The 19908-nt window shown below is 39.2% G+C and overlaps 2 protein-coding genes across 3 annotated transcripts in view; one reads left to right on the top strand and one right to left on the bottom strand.

Annotated features, from left to right (window-relative positions):
* Window positions 1–8172, top strand: part of FILIP1L (filamin A interacting protein 1 like) — a 284630-nt gene extending 276458 nt beyond the window's left edge. The window contains exon 7 of the mRNA XM_037908272.2: window positions 7969–8172. Coding sequence (XP_037764200.1) covers window positions 7969–8157 — 189 coding nt within the window. The 3' untranslated portion in view covers window positions 8158–8172. The remainder of the gene's footprint in view (window positions 1–7968) is intronic.
* Window positions 1–19908, bottom strand: part of CMSS1 (cms1 ribosomal small subunit homolog) — a 361068-nt gene that overhangs the window by 337051 nt on the left and 4109 nt on the right. The window lies entirely within an intron of this gene.

The following is a 19908-nucleotide window of genomic DNA, read 5'->3' as shown; positions in this document are numbered from 1 at the left end:
ATAGAATCAATCCTACCCAAGTATTGGCACTTCTAGGGGCCAGCCTACAGAGTGAATAAGTCCTTTAATTAAACTACTAACAGAAAATGGAGATTTCCCTTTAAGCTCAAGCAGCACCTTGCTTTTGAAGCACAGGCTTATCTTCACTAGACAATTTAATTGCATTTAAACACAATTTTTAACTATTGAGTTAGGCAATACAACACTGACCATGGATGACTGGTCACTGCAGACAAGAACAAATTGTGTTCATCACCACATCAGCTACTCCTGGGTACACCCTGGTCTTGGTAGAGTTTACCCACAGCTCATTGATGATGACCTGATGATGGGCACAAAATGTCTTTGTCTACGCTGACCAGTCAGCACTGTGTCAGCTAACTCAATGATTAAAAGCCAAGTTTAAAGATGATAAAATGTCCTAGTTCAAGACAATCCTGAAGAGAAGGAGGGTATATGATAAAATTTTGGTAGTTAAGGTTTTTGAAAGGGACTCAAGATATTTTGGCTTCTATTCCCAACTCTGCCTGATTCCCTGTGTGACCTCTCTGTGTCTCAGTTCCCCACCATCAAAATGGGGATATTAAGAATTTCCTTTTTATAAGGTGCTCAGATATTGTGGAGATGAGCTCCAAAGAAAAGTCTAAAAAATAATATCTTTATGCACCAGGCCACCCGTCTGGTTGAACTTTTGACAAAGATCATGTCACAGGTGCAGAAATTGCATCTATTTTTAACATAAAATTTCCTTCTGAATAGTTCAAGTTCATGAAACTAAACAGTTCTATCCTGCCCCCACTGTAAATGAAACACTTTACAATAATCAATCCGATGAATGCATCCGATGAAGTGAGCTGTAGCTCACGAAAGCTTATGCTCAAATAAATTGGTTAGTCTCTAAGGTGCCACTAGTACTCCTTTTCTTTTTGCGAATACAGACTAACACGGCTGCTACTCTGAAACCTACAATAATCAAGATATCCTTGGGGCATCATATGCATTTGGAAAGCAAAAATCAACATCACAAGTTATTACAATTAACCTTTTTCCAATCCTTTCCACCTCTAACTTCCATTTTAAAGTGACTTATAGTTAAAAATGGCAAAACCCAAGAGTACTTAGTTCCACAGTATGAGCTGTCCACTATATGCAAAATTATAGGGTTAGGATTATCCAGTGAGCCAACTGGCTCAACACCCATGGTACATGGTACTTTATAATATTGTAATAGTGAGCCATTCACACTGCTACAGTTAAGGACCTGTCTGCTTTTCTACAGAGACACCAGCTTCTAAGGCGTTTACAATTCAACCATAAAAACACGATCCAGTTTAAACACTTGGCATATAGGCCTGAATATCCAGGATCAATTCCACTCCCCTTCCCTCCCCACCCTTTTTAAAGTTCTATATGCAATTCAAGGTCAATTATGCTTTTTTTTTTTTTTTTTTTTTATTAAAGGCAGTGTCAGATTTTTTTAAATTTCTCCTACAGGTTTTGAAATGCTAGTGTGCACTTTCGGGGCAATAGCCACCATCATACGGCTGAAACGGTTTTATTGATATTTTCCTCCGCCATTACTAATTGTAACAAATAAATAAATTGTAATAATAAATTAATAACGATACTTCTCAGGCACAGATCGCAAAAGGCCAGCCTGTGTTATATGTGTTCAATGGCACCTTGTACCACAAGTAGTCACTTTGAAATGGGTATCACAATCTGACAGAAAGCATTTTACAAAGGGAGGACAAGTATCATTAACCCCACTTCACAAATGGGGAAACAGGTTCAGAAATGTGAAGTCACTTGCCCACAGTCAAAAAGTGAGTCAGTGGCATAGTCAGGATTAAAACACAGATGTCTAGATTCTCCATTCTGCACCCTAAACATGCACTACTGTTACTGTAGGGTTTGTTCATGGGCACTCCCTCTGCAGTTTGAATAAAGAAAATAAAAAAAGCCTTGAAGAACAAATTGTGAGAGGAAAGGCACTGTGTAAACTCACTACGCTGACTAACTACAGATATATGATAAAGACAGGCCATATTTTGAACTAGCCAGCCATGACAGCATCCCTTTAAATCAGAAGATAGAAACTACAGAGAAATGTGGTTGCAGATGCTTTGTTTGCGCTTTTGTAACTAAACTGGGTTGTGTTTTTTAACATTAATACCTCTGGAGAGGAACAAACAATCTAGTGCCTGTTTGGTATATGAACTACTATAGCAGGATTTAAGTGAAGCTACTGAGCATTACTGGATTCCTATTCATTCCAGGATTCATTTCAGACCTTGTGAAAATCCACCTTCCCTCTGGTCACACCCACTGTGTTCTACATACATCCCACTATCTCCCCAATGTCTGCACAAAGGCCTTCTCCTCTGCAGCTCCTCCAAGCATCTCTACCCTAAAAACTTGCTCTCTCTTTATTCAGATCTCAGCTCCAAAATGTCTTTTTCTCCCTCAGCTAAGGGAGGAACAGTGGGTGCCCCGTACCTCTTAAAAGTCAGACTACTTATTTTGGTACCTTCAGAGGGTATGTAGGCTGTCTAAAGTTGAGCATCAAGTTTGGAATTCTTGGCCTTAGAGTGATGACCAGAGTTCCATAAGGCAAAGACAGAAGAAAGTACATTAGCAACTGTAAAAATGAAATACTACAGCAGTAAGATGCAACGTTTGGGACCTTTGTTGCAGAACAGTACAGTGTTTCTAAATAATCAATCACTCACTCACTCAGAGAGGCAGAGCAGCTGAAAACCTTCATTCTGACTAACCTGCAAGATTTCAGAATGAAAACAGAAGGGCTCAGAGAAACAGGACGAACTGGAAGGGCCTTGGGGTGGGGGAGGCTGGAGAGAACTATACAAATCAACAACTTACTATTTGACAACTAAAAAGAGAATGCTACTTCGGGCCCAATCCTGCCTTCTTTACTTAGCCCTAACTCACTCCTGAAAAGGACAGCAGGACTGAGATTTTACTGAGCTGAGGAAGCACATGGCGAAATGTTTTAGAACAAGGGGTAAGCAATCACCACACTTCTTTTTGGCAGCCTCATACATATGCCCTTTCTAGACGAGGCTCACACTTCAACTGCCCTCAGCAATCTGAGGACAAACTAAAGTCTGTCAAGATATGCATATGGTTGTTTGCATAACTGGTCTATACAGAGCTGTCCCACAGCCAGAGAGTTTGAGCAGAACAAAAATTAAGAGAGCACTCCCTCTGCTGTTCAAACCTTTCAAGCTAAAGTGCTGAAAAAGAACCAAATGTAATGTTATCTTTCCTAGATGCATTTCTATAATGGATGCAGAAAGATATATGAAGAAAGCTAGCCATGAGCACTGCACACTCCCCTTTGTCCATTAATAAAAGGCATAAATCCCTAAGACAGAAAACATGCAGCCAGATTTTATGCTATATTCCACAGAGAAGTCAGAGTAGAGAGTTAGGGTTCAAGCAGGTGAAGACAGCCAGATAGCTAGAACTGGTACCTTTCAACATGCCCATCCTGGCCCCCGCCACACCCCTCCTGCTTTCCACATGCCCCCCCCTTCTGTACCCAAAAAAGGGGTTAATTTACACTGATGACTCAGAAAACATAAAAGGAGAAAAATTCTAAATTGTTAAAATATCTGATAGTGTTTCATTTAAAAATCGGGCCATCATTACAATTCCTTATCAAACAAATGCAAATAAGACACAAACATATAATGAATATAGATCTTCATGCTCAGAGCATAAGCCAACTACTGACTGCCTGAGGTGAGAAATAGAATAAACTGCCCCCAAGCATGTTATTCCATAATTGTCCCTTGCAGAGTTTCCTGCCTCTACCCACTGTCAAGAAAAGGACACAGGGCTAGATATGCCACTGGTCCAATCATGCATGACAATTTCCACATTACTAGGTTTTCACTCTTCTCACCCAATTCCTATTTCCAATAAATGACATCCATTCTGGAGGTTAATTTAACAGGCAGGAAGACAAAGCATGTTTATCAAATTGCAGTTCGCCCTGGTTCTCAGCACCCTACCCCTTATTTGCTTTGACAATGAATTTTAACTATTCATTTCAACGACTGCTGACATTACTGCCAAAAAAACCTTGCCATATTTTACAAACTAATCTTATTCTGTGAAATTAATATCTGAAGCCAATGTTTTACTATTGTGCTTATAGACTGAGAATCAATGCTTGCTTTGCACATCTCAAACCAGGCCTATTTTTAAAGCCTAAACAGTAAGAATGTCTTTTTTTATACTTCCCCTTAATTAGTAGACCTGTATGTACTACACAACTGAAAACTCTGGAAATGGCTAAGTCCCAGGTAGATAGTGTCTTGGAATGGGCTAGTTTCTAGGGGTGTTTGGAAAGCAGAATTGGGGACTGTGATGAAAAAGGGACTCCAGGTTCTGAGAAGCATCAGTTGCTACTTAAAGGATAATTGAATTGAATTCCACACCCCCTGCTAACCCTCTGAACAGGGAGCAGAAAGGAGAGGGCATTTACATGGGGGAGGTCAGGGAGACAGACAGCAGTACTGAGGGACAGAGGGAGCAAGCAGCTGTATCGGCTCAGGGAATGCTTCTTCTGGTTGTCAGAAAGAAGACTGGAAAGCTGAGAGAATCCTTCATCTTTCCAGGGAAGGGACACAGAGGAGAGGGAATCAGTGTGCAAGAGGGTGCTGTGTATTTGCAGAAATTATTCTTGATGGGAATACTGACTTCCCTTCATTGACCCAGAACTAATATCATACTGAAGAAACAAAAACTAACAAATACAATATTCTAATGGTTGACAGCTTCCAAGCGATGCAGCGGTAATAACTATAACATAACCATTGCCATGCTGTACACTCAAGACTAGACAAGGAACTAATTGAGGATTCATTCTATAGAACTCTCACCATAATACCATAACAACTGTGGTACTTCACACCCAAGAATCTAAACACGTGTTACAGACTATAATTCTCACGGTGTACTTACAACCCAGATCTTACAACAGCCCTACCATGACACAAGGGGATGATCTAGGTAAGGTAACCCAAAAATGTTCTTTCCAACCCTCATATCTGACACTCACATTTTTCAATCAATCTTTTAGACCCTAACACGGCAAACACTTAAGTAGGGGCTTAACTTTGTGTGTGTCAATAGTAGACTGTCAGGCTTAAAGTTAAGCACGTGCTTAGGTGCTTTAACTGGATTCATACTTTAGTTTTGAAAACTGAATGTTCATGTTTTTTACTAATATTATTCATTCCTCTCTCTCTTTGAGCATCCATTCTTGAACAACTGTGAGACAGGGCTGGTGAAAAAGAAACTTACTTTCAGGTGCTGAAAGAGGAGAGAAAGAACTATAAAAACAGTCTAAGTTTAAGGCCTTGTCGACACATAAAAGTTGCACCCCTTAAACGATGCTGGTATAGTTAAAGTGCTACTACTACCCTAGTGTGGATGCAGTTATACTGGTTTAGAAACACGTACGCTGCTATAGCTTACTCACACATGGATAAGTCTTATACCAGTATAGAGAACCTTTATAGCCAGTAAAAAGAAAAGGAGTACTTGTGGCACCTTAGAGACTAACCAGTTTATTTGAGCATGAGCTTTCGTGAGCTACAGCTCACTTCATCGGATGCATCCGATGAAGTGAGCTGTAGCTCACGAAAGCTCATGCTCAAATAAACTGGTTAGTCTCTAAGGTGCCACAAGTACTCCTTTTCTTTTTACGAATACAGACTAACATGGCTGTTACTCTGAAACCTGTCTTTATAGCCAGTGTAACTGCATACACATTAGGGGTTGTACTGGCATAACTATTTTGGTTCAAACAATTAAAAAAAAAAAATCACACCCTAACCAAAACAATATTACAGATACAAAAACTATGTAGACCAGGCCTTACCAAATGAATTGTTTCTCTAATACACATATCAGTTACAATATCAAATGCAACTGAAACATCATCATTTATCAGTGAGAAACTGCAAAGCCACATAAAATCATAATTTAAAAACACCAAGTAAACCTTTTTCTGCAATGGGAAATCTGACTGCTGCAAAATACACACACACAAAAATTAACATCAGCTGGAAATTGTTAAAAAATAAATGATTGTTTTAAATAGGCTAACAAAGGTGATCAGCCACTTATTGCATGAGCAATTCAACTGATTTATTTTAAATTGTTTACCTACACTGGAACGTCTCCCCAAAGGGAAACACTGTACTGTAAAAGTCAGTTAAACCTCCAGCAACAATTCAAGGAAAGAGCAAAACATTCCTTAACTATTTATCCACTTATCACAATTGCTCTTATAATTATCCTCTAAACTACTAATCCAAAGCAATCTCACCAGCATTAATGAATGGAATGTTTATCATGTTTTTCTCAAGATATTTGTTTAAATCAAACGCGGTTTTGCCTTATGCTTATAAAGCAACAATGTATCACCCATCGACCCACACACATGCACACACAATAAAGAAAAAAGTTACTTTTCTTTCTTAATTCTTTCTGATTTCTTAATACAGTTAAGATAAATGCAATAAACACTGTATTCAGAGCAAGTTCTGTCTCCAGCACAAAAATAAACAATATTATTCTGTTGCTGAAGGAACTTAAAATGACAATACTGAGACACTCTAACCCTGTGAAGTCAGTTTAATTTTTCTTTTTCTGAATTTCATTATGATATACTCAATCCCTTGAACATCCTAAACAAGTGTACTGTTACCTTGTCACCCCCTCATTTGTTAGTTCAGTCACCAGCTGCTTATAGAATGAATCCCGGACTGTGAGTTCTCTGGAGCCTTTGTGTTATTGGTTTGTACAAAGCCTAGTACAACGGCTCCCCTAAAAATAATTATTCTACTCCCTCGTTACTCTTCACATTCTTCAAACAATTAAACCTATGCATCCCCATGGAATAGCCATCTGGCCAAGCTATACCCAAGTATTTCTTTAAATCTTTACTAATAAGGCAGCTCCAGCTCTTTTTCCTGCTCTCCAGTTTTCTAGGGGTTTGTGTATATATACATACATATACACACACACACGCAAATGAGAATATATATACACAAATGAGAGAGAGAGATTAACACTAAGGAGGTGCCCAGAACAGTAAGTACTTATACAGTCATTTTCATCTATAGACATCAACATACTTTTAAATTATAAAGGTAGATTAATATCATCCCCATTTTACAAGTGGGGAAACTGGGTCACAGAGACATTAAATGATTTGTCCAAAGTCACACAACAAGCCCATAGCAGAGCTGGGAACAGATCCCAAGTATCTTCATTCTCAGTCCCATGCCCTATTCATTGTGTCATGATGCATCCCTGGAAGCCAGGGAAATCAATACTTGAGGCAATATATTGAGTAAATCAATACTTGAGGCAGGTCTCACAAAAGCTGTTCAGGGAAGTGCTATCAATATCACATCATCCTTCATGATATGGTGCCTTTGGGTATACAGCTTAATGTGCATTAGCATTTTTTTCTTCATCACATTGCATAGGAATCTTTTTGACCATCTTTAAAATACATTTTTTCCCACTCAGTATTTAGTTAATTTAAACACAAGGTGCATTTTGTTGTAGACTGTAATAGCTCAGTCAAGAATAAAACACTTGTATTGCTGCAAAACCCCAAAAACTCTTCTGAGACTTTTCTTGAATTACAGACTTTGCTGCCACGTAGAGACAAGAAGCCTCCAAAGAGTAACAAGATACTCAGTCTTCCCCCATCATTCAAAAACTATCATTGTTTCATGTGCCTCAGTGTACCATTAAAAATAAAAAAAAACCAGAAAAATAAGGAAAACTACACTGACAACAGTTCTTAATCAGATCAATGTATATGTCCTTTTCTGAAAAGCTGAGAAAGAGCACTAAAGAACTATTCAAACCACCCAACCTAACTGCTTACATTTTTTCTTGGTTCATTTCAAGATTGCTGATGTATTCCAGCGTACAATTCCTACTCGGATTCCCAAACCAAAGTCCATGAGCACGACTAAATTACCTGTGAAAACACCTACTGGGCATCTCAACAAACAACTCCAAGAAAGCAATGCTGGAAAGCGACACATCATGAGAACTGTATCTAACACTTACCTTCAAAATGGAGGGAAAAGGTAAACAACTCTCTGCAATGTCCAGGAGTAAAATATATTTGTGGAATAATGTGAATCACTGTAGCAATTACTTCTAAGGGCTGTTTCAGAAAAAGGTAATGTTTCCACAAGTAGTGAGATAAAACTATTCACACGTCTGTAAAAAAGACTGCAATGCTCACACTAGAACCACAACGCATCACTAACACTCAAATTCTGACCAAATTCTGATCTCGGTGCGCCAGTGTAAATCCTGATTTACAGCAAGTTAAATGACAACAGAATTTGGCCATTACCATGAAGTGGCAAATTAAATTGCAAAATGAGTTTCTATTATGAACCAAAATTTGACACACAACCCTCAGCAACTAATAACCACAACCTTAATTCCACCCTAGTAGATTTACAACAATGACTACAATCATAATGACAAGCTATCACACAAGGATTTTGTTTTCAGTTGGTCTTATGGAATTGTGTTTCAATGTGGATATTTTTAGGTTAAAATTTAAGTGAGAGGACATAATACTTGGCAAACTATCCTGATACAAATGAAAGAGGAAGATAGTAATAGAGCAACATGAATGTACACAGAGATCTTCAATGAACTGAAAAGCAAAGAGGAATCCTACAAAAAGTGGAAATATGGACGAACTGCCAAGGATGACTACAAAAGAATAGCACAAGCATGTAGGGACAAAATCAAAAAGGCTAAGGCACGAAATGAGTAACATTTAGCAAGGAACATAAACGGCAATAAGAAGAGATTCTATAAATAGATTAGGAACAAGAGAAAGACAAAGAAAAGTGTCAATCCTCTGATAAGGGTGAGGAAGGAGAACTAATAACCAACAACATCATGAAGACTGAGCTGTTTAATACCTATTTTGCGTCAGTCTTCATTACAAAGATTAAATTGTGATCAGGTGCTTAACACAATGAATATTAACAACAAGAGAGAATGAAGACAGAACAAGTTACAAAATATTTAGTTAAGTGACATGCATTTAAGTTGGCAGGGCCTGATGAGTTTCACTCTAGGATACTTAAAGAACTATCTGAAACAATCTCGGAACCACTAGCAATTATCTTTGAGAATCCTTGGAGGCAGGACTGGCTCTAGGCACCAGCAAAGCAAGCCCATGCTTGGGGTGGCACAATTCCAGGGGCGGTATTTTTTTTTTGCTTGGGGAGGCAAAAAACCTAGAGCCGGCCCTGCTTGGAGAACAGGTGACTCCCAGAGGGCTGGACAAGGGCAAACTTATCTATCTTTAAAAAGGGGGGACAAAGAGGACACAGAGAATTATAAACCTACCAGCCTAACGTTGATACCTGGAAAGATACTGGAACAACTGACTAAATAAGCCATTTGTACCTAGAGGATAACAGGGTGATAAATGATAAGCAACGTGGATGTGTCAAGAACAAATCATGCCAAACCAACCCAATACTGGCCTACTGCATGGGGGGAAGCAGTAGACATTATACATCTTGATTTTAGTAAGACTTTTCACAGAGTCCCACATGACACTCTCATAAGCAAAACAGGGAAATGAGGTATAGATGAAATTACTATAAGGTGGGTGCACAACTGCTTGAAAGACTGTACTCAAAGAGTAGTTATCAACAGTTTGCTTTCAAACTGGGAGTGTGTATCTAGAGGGGTCCCACAGGGGTCTCTCCTGGGTCCAGTACTATTCAATATTTTCATTAATGAGATGCATAACAGAGTGGAAAGTATGCTCATAAAATTTGCAGGTGACACCAAGCTGGGAGGGGTTGCAAGCATTTTGGAGGGCATGATTAGAATTCAAAATGACCTTGATAAATTGGAGAATTGGTCTGAAATCAACAAGATGAAATAAAATAAAATAAAGACTAGTACAAAGTACTACACTTCAGAAGGAAAAATCAAGTGCACAACTACAAAATGGGGACTAACTGGCTAGGTTGTAGTACTGCTGAAAAGGATCTGGGGGTTATAGTGGATCACAAATTGAATGAGTCAACAAGGTGATGCAGTTGCAAAAAATTCTAATATTCTGGGGTATAACAACAGAAGTGTCATATTTAAGACACTAGAAGTAATGTTCCACTCTGCTCAGCACTAGTGAGGCCTCAGCTAGAGTGCTGTGTCCAGTTTTGGGTGCCACTCTTCAAGATGTGGACAAATTGGAGACAGTCCAGAGGAGAGCAACAAAAATGATAAAGTGTTTAGAAAATGTGTCCTATGAGGAAAGGTTAAAAAAACTAGGCATGTTTAGTCTTGAGAAAAGAAGCCTAAGAGGTGAACTGATAGTCTTTAAATATGTTAAGGGTTGTTATAGAGAGGACAGTGATCAATTGTTCTCCGTGTCCTCTGAAGGTAGGACAAGAAGTAATTGACAATCTGCAGCAAGGGAGATTTAGGTTAGATATTAGGAAAAACTTTCTAACTATACGGATAAGCAAGTAGCGGAAGAGGTTACCCAGGGAGGTTGTGGAATCCCTGTCTTTGGAGGGTTTTATGAACAAGTTAGACAAACATCTGTCAGAGATGGTCTAGGTATACTGTCCTGATTCAGCATAGGAGGGATGGACTTCACTAGATGACCTCTCCAGGTTCTTTCCAGCCTTATAGGTCTACGATTCTATGAATGGGGAAATGAATGAAACCTGCCATTGATTACGCAATTTCAAGAGCTTAAATAAATACCGAGCTTTTTGATGTGCATACCATTAATTTTTAAACTGGAATTTGAAAAGGGTCAATTCCCTAATGTATTAGTTAACTAATGTGATGTAACTACACTTGTTTATGAGCAAACACTGCATTATGAACGTGAATGCAAGAACTGAGACTTCCACTTTTTTTAATTTATTTTTTTTATGAGCTGTATTAACGTTTGCAGTTTTACTGGGATTATGGTATTTAGATCTCATTTGTGCATGCTGTCTCTCCTGAGCAGGGTTAAAGTTGTGGTTATTTTATTACGATTAACATATATTACTCTGATTGTACTTCTCAATCTTAGTTCTTAATATCCTGGGGGGATTTTCCCCCCACCAAACTCAAACATTCACACATAAATAACATATGTACCTGCAACTGTAACTCCATCTTTGTGAAGATTTTGACCAAGCTACTTGATACCTATTACTGATCTTCTGCAACGGCACTTTTAGTCCATGCAACACAGAGCAACTGCCTTTTCAGTTCTTACTGAATTTATGCATTTAGGTAAAAGAATCATTTCTATTTGAGTCGTTGCTCAGCTTTTGTATAAATAAAAAAAAAAAAACCAAAGCTTCATGTTTTCCAGCAAAGAGACTGTTACTATAAGGATACTGAAAACTGTTACACATAAACAAGCTGTATAATAATACAACAATACTGTTTTATTTCTTGAAGGATAATTGTCATTATGAATTGTCAAAACTGTCATTATGAAAAGGTGAACAAAATTCTATAGAAGAGTTCACTGAAAATATTGATGCTATTTGTCTAAAATGAAAAATCAACAGAACGCTATTATTGCAGAGTATAATGTTGTGTACCCTGTAACACTGACTAATTCATGGGGTATTGTGCTACAGATTCCTTTGACTTCCTCTTGTCATTATCTCCCTCATCCTTCTCCCCCCACCCCCCCCAGGGAACTCATTCCAATGGTCCCACTAAATGCGATTTGTGGGGCATCTGCAGTTTTGAAATTAGGCTAATGTGGATCTTTTTGCAGCGAGAGTGGATTTCTAATTCCCAAATTAAGTGAAAGTCAGTGGTGACCACAGCAACCAGTCTCAGGACTGTTCTGCTCCAGGAAAAACCAACATCCTGGCACCCAACCAACACTATTTTTTAATTTCATAGCTAGAACTTTAAATTACTTTAATCAAAGATATTGTGGCAACACATCATACAAGCACAGTTGTGGTAATCTCTGTAAATGTGTGACTGCAATATGTACGGCTCTAAACAATTGATCAGAAATTTCCCCCCTCGGTACTTAAACATTAGAGAGTCAATCTAGTGAGAAATTTATTCAGAATGCTCCCTACAAGATGTATTTTGTGATAAACTTACAGAAAATAGTCAAGAACTAGTTTCCTCAGATATAAGAGGAAACCTGTAGGCTTCCTTCTAATTATTTCATTTACCAAACTTACATCTATCTGAAAGATAAAGTGTATGCTATGAGGGCCAGAGGCTGCAAGGTGTTGAGAACTCTCACATCCCAAAGAAGTCAATGGGAGACAAGGGTGCTCAGCGTCCCCCATGAGACACCCAGCACCTTGCGGAACTGGGCATTAGTGTGCTTTATAAATAAGGGTTTCAAAATAATTACAATACCAAAAAACACAATAGAGATTGCTTATAAAAATACTTATCAATTTGATTATATTATGTTATAAACTTCATCAGAGCAATTCTTGAGAAATGTCTTTAGTCATGCTTCATTTTCAGCAGATCTCCCAGCTCATATTAGAAATCTATCAGAAGGAGACTGGTAGGTCATAAGATCAGCATGTCTTTCACATCTAGGTCACCAGCTAGATTCCACTCCCAATGAGTTCTGACTGGCTGTACCACTCGTTGAAGGGGATGTTGTGAAAACCAAAACTATAACTGGATTCAAAAGAATTAGATAAATTCATGGAGGATAGGTCCATCAATGGCTATTAGCCAAGATGGCCCAGGATGCAACCTCATGCTCTGGTTGTCCCTAAGCCTCTGACTTGCAGATGCTGAGACTGAATGACTGGGGGAGGGATCACTTGATGTTGCCCTGTTCTGTTCATTCACTTTGAAACATCTGGCACTAGCTGCTGTCAGACGACAGTATACTGGGCTAGATGGACCATTGGTCTGACCCAGTATGGCCGTTCTTATGTCTGACACTATTTAGCACCATCATTGCCAGTCTCCATAGAGAGGCCAAAGACTGAACAGGCTTGCCATTGAACATAACAATTGAACTAACTTCTCATTTAACAGTGCTAGCCTGATAATAGGCCACTCACCAGCCACAGAACCACCTCCAGTTCTCCACACAATTCTAGTGCTAGTGAGCCACTACAGAAATTAAACTCCCTGGCCCTGCTTCCTTCTTGGAATACTGCAATTCATCTCCACCCCCTGGCATCCTAGTCCTTGTAGCGTTTGACCAAAGGAAGCAAACAAACAACTGGTAAAGTCAGCCACCACAACCTGATGGAGTTGAGGGGGACAAGGAAAGTATGAAGAATACACATGGAGAGACCCGGTCACAGACAGTCAGGGGGACTGAAAGAATCCCTGAACAACCCAGGACCACCCCTGCTCCTAGAAGTGGTCCCTTCAAGGCAGCGGGTTGTGGCACATTGGCTGTAGGCAATGAATGGAGCTTGCACCGTTGCTGCCAGGGCTCCCCCTGTTGTACAGAAAAAGGACTTCAATCTCCATGGCTGTCAAGCCAGCATCTTTCACCTGCACTAATTTAACCTCAAAAGGTTGTTGAATGTCACTTATCAACTCCCTCCCCCTCCCAGAACCCCATGCAATATCACTACCATATTTTTTAAAAGTGTTAGTAATATCATGTTTTAAAGTTACATCACAATGATGTGGGGGAGGAGATGTTACACTGAACATTCTTTTTGATATTCCACAATGCACAATTGGCTGTGAAACAAGCACACCAACTCGCCTGCTTTAATTTAGAACCCCTATCTCCGATTATAGAAGTTATGGGCTTGATGCAGAAATTATTGGGTGTGGTTCTTCAGGCTAGATCATCATAATGGTCCCTTTCAGCCTTAAAAATCATTGAATAATTAATCACTTACAAACAGCATATACATTCACACGACAAAAAAGTGAGAACTATTACCAAAATAATAAATTTTCTTTATTCAACAACAGTTGTGATGATATAATCGTGAAAGAGGAGTTGACATAGTAAATCATTTTAACGGTGTGGCCAAAAAGACACAAATGACCACTCCCATATTACCTGCGAGAATATATATTTTGTGTTTTTATCCCCATTAGGTGAATTTGAAAATCTGTTTCAAACACTTTGTTTCTTCTAAGTTTAAATTTTGCTAAGGTACAGAACACACCGCAGGGGGTAGGTTGACAGGGAATGCATTGGTTGGAAAAAGAAGTTTAGGCCATTGGCTGGTTTATATTTTTTGCATTGGAGTTGGTCTGGACGGGCGTGTCAATGTATGCTGGTGTTTTAGTTGTGAATCTTAAATATTATTCTGATAAGCACCTACAGCTTCAGGAAAAGTGTTTTTTTTTTTTAAATCTAAATAAATAAATAATAACATTAGACAAGAAAATAGCATTTTATTTTTTTAATCCCAAAGTTGGCAGGATATTTTAAATGTATGCATCTCACATTGTAAATTCTGACTGATTTCCTCCTACATGTCAAATGATGTAAAAGCATTCTATATTGTCCACATTATGCAGTCTAAACTGAACATTAAATAAATAAGTGAATCAAAATAACGGAAAATTCTGTAGCAGCTTCTTAGCTTACTGGTCACTTGTATCAAACTCAGTACTTGCATGTGGCAGCAACTGGCTCTATATTGGGACCTTGATGACAGGAGCACAGATACAGGATGTAGACTGCAGATTATGGGATCTGTACAGTAATCACCTGTTCCCACTACTACTAAAGCACACTAAAGAGAACAAAATTATATAGAGATCTCCAAATAAAGAGGGAATCAAGTACAATACCAGAATAATACCATAGGGATTTTGAGAGAAAAAGGGCTCCTATTTATCTACAATATAATTTCCTCCATACTCGTGCTTTAAATTTAATTTGCTAGAGCACGCTTTGGGACTTTGCTTCAGTAACCATCATGACAGATTATTATCCTGTGTGTTCTAGAAACCAAGTATTTATGTGTTTATGGTTGGCAGGTTTCAAAAAATTCTTACTTCAGAGTCCTATCCTCAGGATAATTGATGGCGAATTCAGCATAAATGGAGCTAAGAATGATGATGCAACTATATATCACATGCCAATTTGTTCACTGCAAGTTTTTGTTACCACTTAACATTGCTGGGCTCTGATAGCTCAGACTGCCATGGAGCCCAGATCCACCACCTTCCAGGACTTCCACGCCCCAGAAGGCTGCTTATATTCTGTACCCAGTAGCATCTTGCACGGTAATACTCAAACATGCTATCCTAAAATTCAATTCTTTCGTAATTCTTTAATGGACTGTAAGATAATTATTGTAGCTGGCTGTATACCAGCAGCATCATATTATGTGGAGTAAATGATGGGAAAAGTTGCTTAGGTACTCAGATCCTTCAGGGCTCTTTCATGGAATGTTCTCAGTAAAAAAAAAAAAAAAAAAAAAAAAAGAATACTGCTTCTTGAGCTCCACATTTTATGTCATTACACTTACGCTTACACTCCAGTTGGACCAACCGTATTTTATTTTTAGATGAATATTCTGCAATAACTACTGGCACAGCATGGAGCAATTAACCTCAGGGCTAAAAACAATGGGCACAAGCAAAATGTATTGATATGAGGAGGGAAAGAGGAAGAGCATGCACTGCGGGTTGGTGCTAACAGCCCTTTTCACAAGCCTGTGAATTCACCGTATTGAATTTCAGAAGTGTTTTGGGTTTCATTTTTGCTGCTCGCTTCCAACATAAAATGTCTAGTCAACATCACAACTGCAAAAATCGTTGGAAACTGGATAGCTCAGAGTATTGGGGTTCAGAGCTTGTCACCTAAACCTGCTGGTTCAAATCCACCCTACGCTGACAGTGGCCAAAAGCCGTTACCATCTGGCAGCTGATTAATGGCATACATTAAATTAGTTGGTGATCCCTGCACAGATCCTAGCAGAAAGCAGTCCACCATAACACCAACCACTTTAACAACTGGCACCAGAAAACACCCTTAGCTGGCAGACTCAGCAGACAGGCCAAGGAATGAAATATAAATACATTGCACTTATGCAGAGCTTCTCATTCAAAAGTCCTAGAGGACTTTACAAAGTGGCAAAATATCAAATAAATCCATTTTGCAGACTGGGAAACTGAGACAAAGACCATCTAAGCAACTTGCCCAAGATTAAGAATATAACCCAGGTGTCCTGACCCCAAGTTCCCTACTCTAACCATTTTTAAGCATACTGTCTCCAAAGAGCATCATTCTTCTGAGTAGACTTGGAGACTGAACTATCCCCAAAATTCTACATGGTTCTCGCTAGGTCTGAAATTAGATATATTGGTAAGAAGCAATGGGAAGTGAATATTCATTAATTCACCTGTGCTATATCTCTCCAGCGGATAAACTGAAGATTTTAATGTCCAGGACTTAGTATTTTTCACAAGTGTCAAGTTTATACCCACACAAAAAACTGCAAGAGTCAACCTCACTTTACCTTATCAAACATGAACATGTAGTATTATTTTTTTTTAAAAAAAATCTGTATTCAGCAAGTCACAGAGACCTAGATACAGGGCAGCTTTAACGTTAACAGAACATTTTATTACTGAGAGATACAACACAGAAGTGAAAAATAACAGTCTGAAATTCAGCACTGGGAATTCAAAGCCTTACAGGATAAGAGCACTGAGAGTATTATTGCAGTGGAACACTCTTTTATTCCAGTAATGCAATCCATTGCAAGTATATGTGGCCCTGCACCAAGAATTCAGAATATTACCATCCACACAGTGGCACAAAATTGGCAATTTTTGAAATATCATCCAGTTGACATCAGTTTATACCACACCTCACCCTTGTGAGAAAAGATTTTATGACATATTCCAATAAGATTTATGGCCCACCATTTTTATAAGACAATTTGGGGGACTTATCTATGTACAGCTTATGAATTCCAGTTTCATATTATGAACTCTCTGTATATTTAGGCTGTTTGACTGCCTTTTGCATGTATTCGTACGTCACACTTCTTATGTTAAGAAGAGGGAGAGCAGCACCTGAGTGCCTGCCTCTGACTGATATGGTCTTTAAGAACCACAAACAACTGAATCCTGCCCCTACCCTAGCTGAGCAATGGTTATGCCAAAGAGTGTGGCCAAAACTGCAATAAACCAGTTTTTCAAGTCTGGACTCCACGTGGGTGGTAATCAAGCATCAGATCACATGAGGGGGACCTTGAGGCTGACCAGGAGGTTCACATGGAAAGAAGATTAGAAGTTATAAAAGGACCAGCTCTCTCACCAAGAGAAACATGTACCAGAGGAGAGAAGCCAAAGAGAGGGGATTTGGAAGCCTGAAAGGACAATGACCAAATCCCAAAGAATGTTAAAGAGTGGTGAGTAAACTTAGGCAGGGAATGGTATAGGTGTATTTCTTATTTTACATGGATCTGTATAACACTTGTGCTGTCTCAAATACAGAGTGACTAATTTAAGAAATCCCTCTGCAAAGTCTGTGTCCTACTGGCTTCAACCCACATGTCCCTGAACAATTAAACTGTAAACAGGAGTACTCACAGTGACAAAATGAGAAAATGTCTGGATTATATTTTTATAAATATTATATTGTTAACACTTCCTGGATGCATACAGTTGAATGAAAGGAGGCTGGAAAAGGGGGGTTGTTAAGAAATCCAGGAAAGGTAAAACAATGACACAGACAAGATAGCTCTGATGTACCCAACTTCAAAGGAGGTAAGATAACAATGGTTGGCTCCATCCAGGCTAGAATGCGGCATCCTCCCCAAGCCTGGGATCAAAGGAGGCAAAAATACTAAAGACCCTAGAAAAGGGAGGCGATTACAGGGTAAGCTGAGAGAGGCTGGCCAGGATGTGTCAGTGAAAAAGTTGACAGCGTGACTGAGACACACAGAGATACAGATGCTGTGAGGAAGACAAGCTGATACTCACAGCAAGAGATGAAGTTAACTGAGTTGAGGGGAACTTACAAAAGTATAAACACCACCTTTGCATGTAGCCGTTTTACTGTTGTTACACTTCATTCATTTCTCAAAGGCACAAAGTATTTAGACCGGTCAATACTTTGTTTTGAAGAGGCTGTTTTGAGTCACCAGCTCCCAAAGGGAAACGCTGGCAGGGTCCACCAGCAGTTGGATCAGCTGACTTGGTCATGGTTAGTTCCCAGGGGGGTGTAACCCAGGTCCTGGGGTCTGAGAGTGGGTGAGTGGTGGAATTCCACTCCAGCAGCGGTGAAGGCCTGAGACCCATGGCACTCAGAGAGACCCCAAGAAGGGACAGCTAACCCAGTAACCGTGACAGACACTAGAGTGGAGCTCTGAAAAGGATGTGCTTAACCTACAGGGAAGTGCAGCACTGGTGCTGGGACTAGGGCAGCTAGGCTGCACAATCCAACTTATGAAAAGGGTACCAGACAGAGAGTCAATGCCCAGGCAGTGAGCCTAGAGGCCAAAGAAAGAGCCTACTCAGGCCCAGGGGAACTTAATGTACATGAACCCAGCATGTGGGTCGAAACACTACTGTGGGTCCAACATGGGGACAGGGCTGTGACATAAAATTTATTTTTGGGTTTTATACTTCTGCCAATCACCATATTCTCAAGCACCTTCCACATAAAATAGATCGCAAAACTGAAGTCCCTAGAGGATTTCATGAAGTATTTCTCTGGTGCCTTGAACCAGAGGTACACCCTCAAAGCTTAAAAATAAACCATTGGAAAATCTAAAATTTCACAATAAAATAATTCCATTCATAAAATTTCCGATTACAAGATGCTCTCACAAAAACAAAAGCACTCCATCCAACCATATAGATATCATATCACAGGATTTCACTTAATACTCTCTTAATTTCTATGCCCTATCTATGAACCCCTAATGTTCCCTCTACAAATACAGTACAATCAACTCAGAGGGCCCTGCTACGACAAAGTTGTCATGGAAAACAGTTGCAACACAGTTAAAGTTTGTAGCTTAGACCAGTGGCTCTCAACCTTTCCAGACTACTGTACCCCTTTCAGGAATCTAATTTCTCTTGCATACCCCCAAGTTACATCTCATTTAAAAATTACTTGCTTATAAAATCTGATATAAAAATACAAGTATTACAGCACACTGTTATTGAAAAAATTGCTTACTTTCTAATTTTTACCTTATAATTATAAAATAAATCAATTAGAATATAAATATTGTACTTGCATTTCAGTGTATAGTATATAGAGCAGTATAAACAAGTCATTGTCTGTATGAAATTTTAGTTTGTACTGACTTTGCTAGTGCTTTTTAAGCAGCCTGCTGTAAAACTAGGCAAATATCTAGATGAGCTGATGTACCCCCTGGAAGACCTCTGCGTACCACCAGGGGTACATGTACCTCTGGTTGAGAACCACTGTCACAGACAGAATTTAACCATATTTTAGCTAGGTCCTCCAATTCAGTTACATTTGTACCATAACTAGACCAGGCTCATACTCAGGTTTAGGACCAAAACCCATACTGTTCACACACAAATCCTTCTGGCTCATGCCAGAAACCTCTTAGGACTCAGACCTGCAAACCTGCCAAGATGCATGGGTGAGAGTCCCTCTATGGGACAGGTCCAAGCCCACCCATTTTGCACACCCAGATTTACTATGCAGTGTAGACCTTACATTTTTTAAAGAAAAAACTCATCAATGTTAACTGTAACAGTTTGGCAGCAGCCTAATACCTTAATAGATATCCTCTGTAAAGTGTTTTGAGATCTACTGATGAAAAAAGCACTATAAAAGCTAGATATTAATAATAATTAATTATCATCATCATCAGGCAAAGCAGTTGTAGAGCATCAGCCGAAAAACGTGGT

The sequence above is a fragment of the Chelonia mydas genome, chromosome 1 (genome assembly GCF_015237465.2).
Source record: "Chelonia mydas isolate rCheMyd1 chromosome 1, rCheMyd1.pri.v2, whole genome shotgun sequence".
Lineage (NCBI taxonomy): Eukaryota > Metazoa > Chordata > Testudines > Cheloniidae > Chelonia > Chelonia mydas.
Note: the sequence above shows the minus strand (reverse complement) of the source record. Positions and strands in the feature narration are given on the sequence as shown.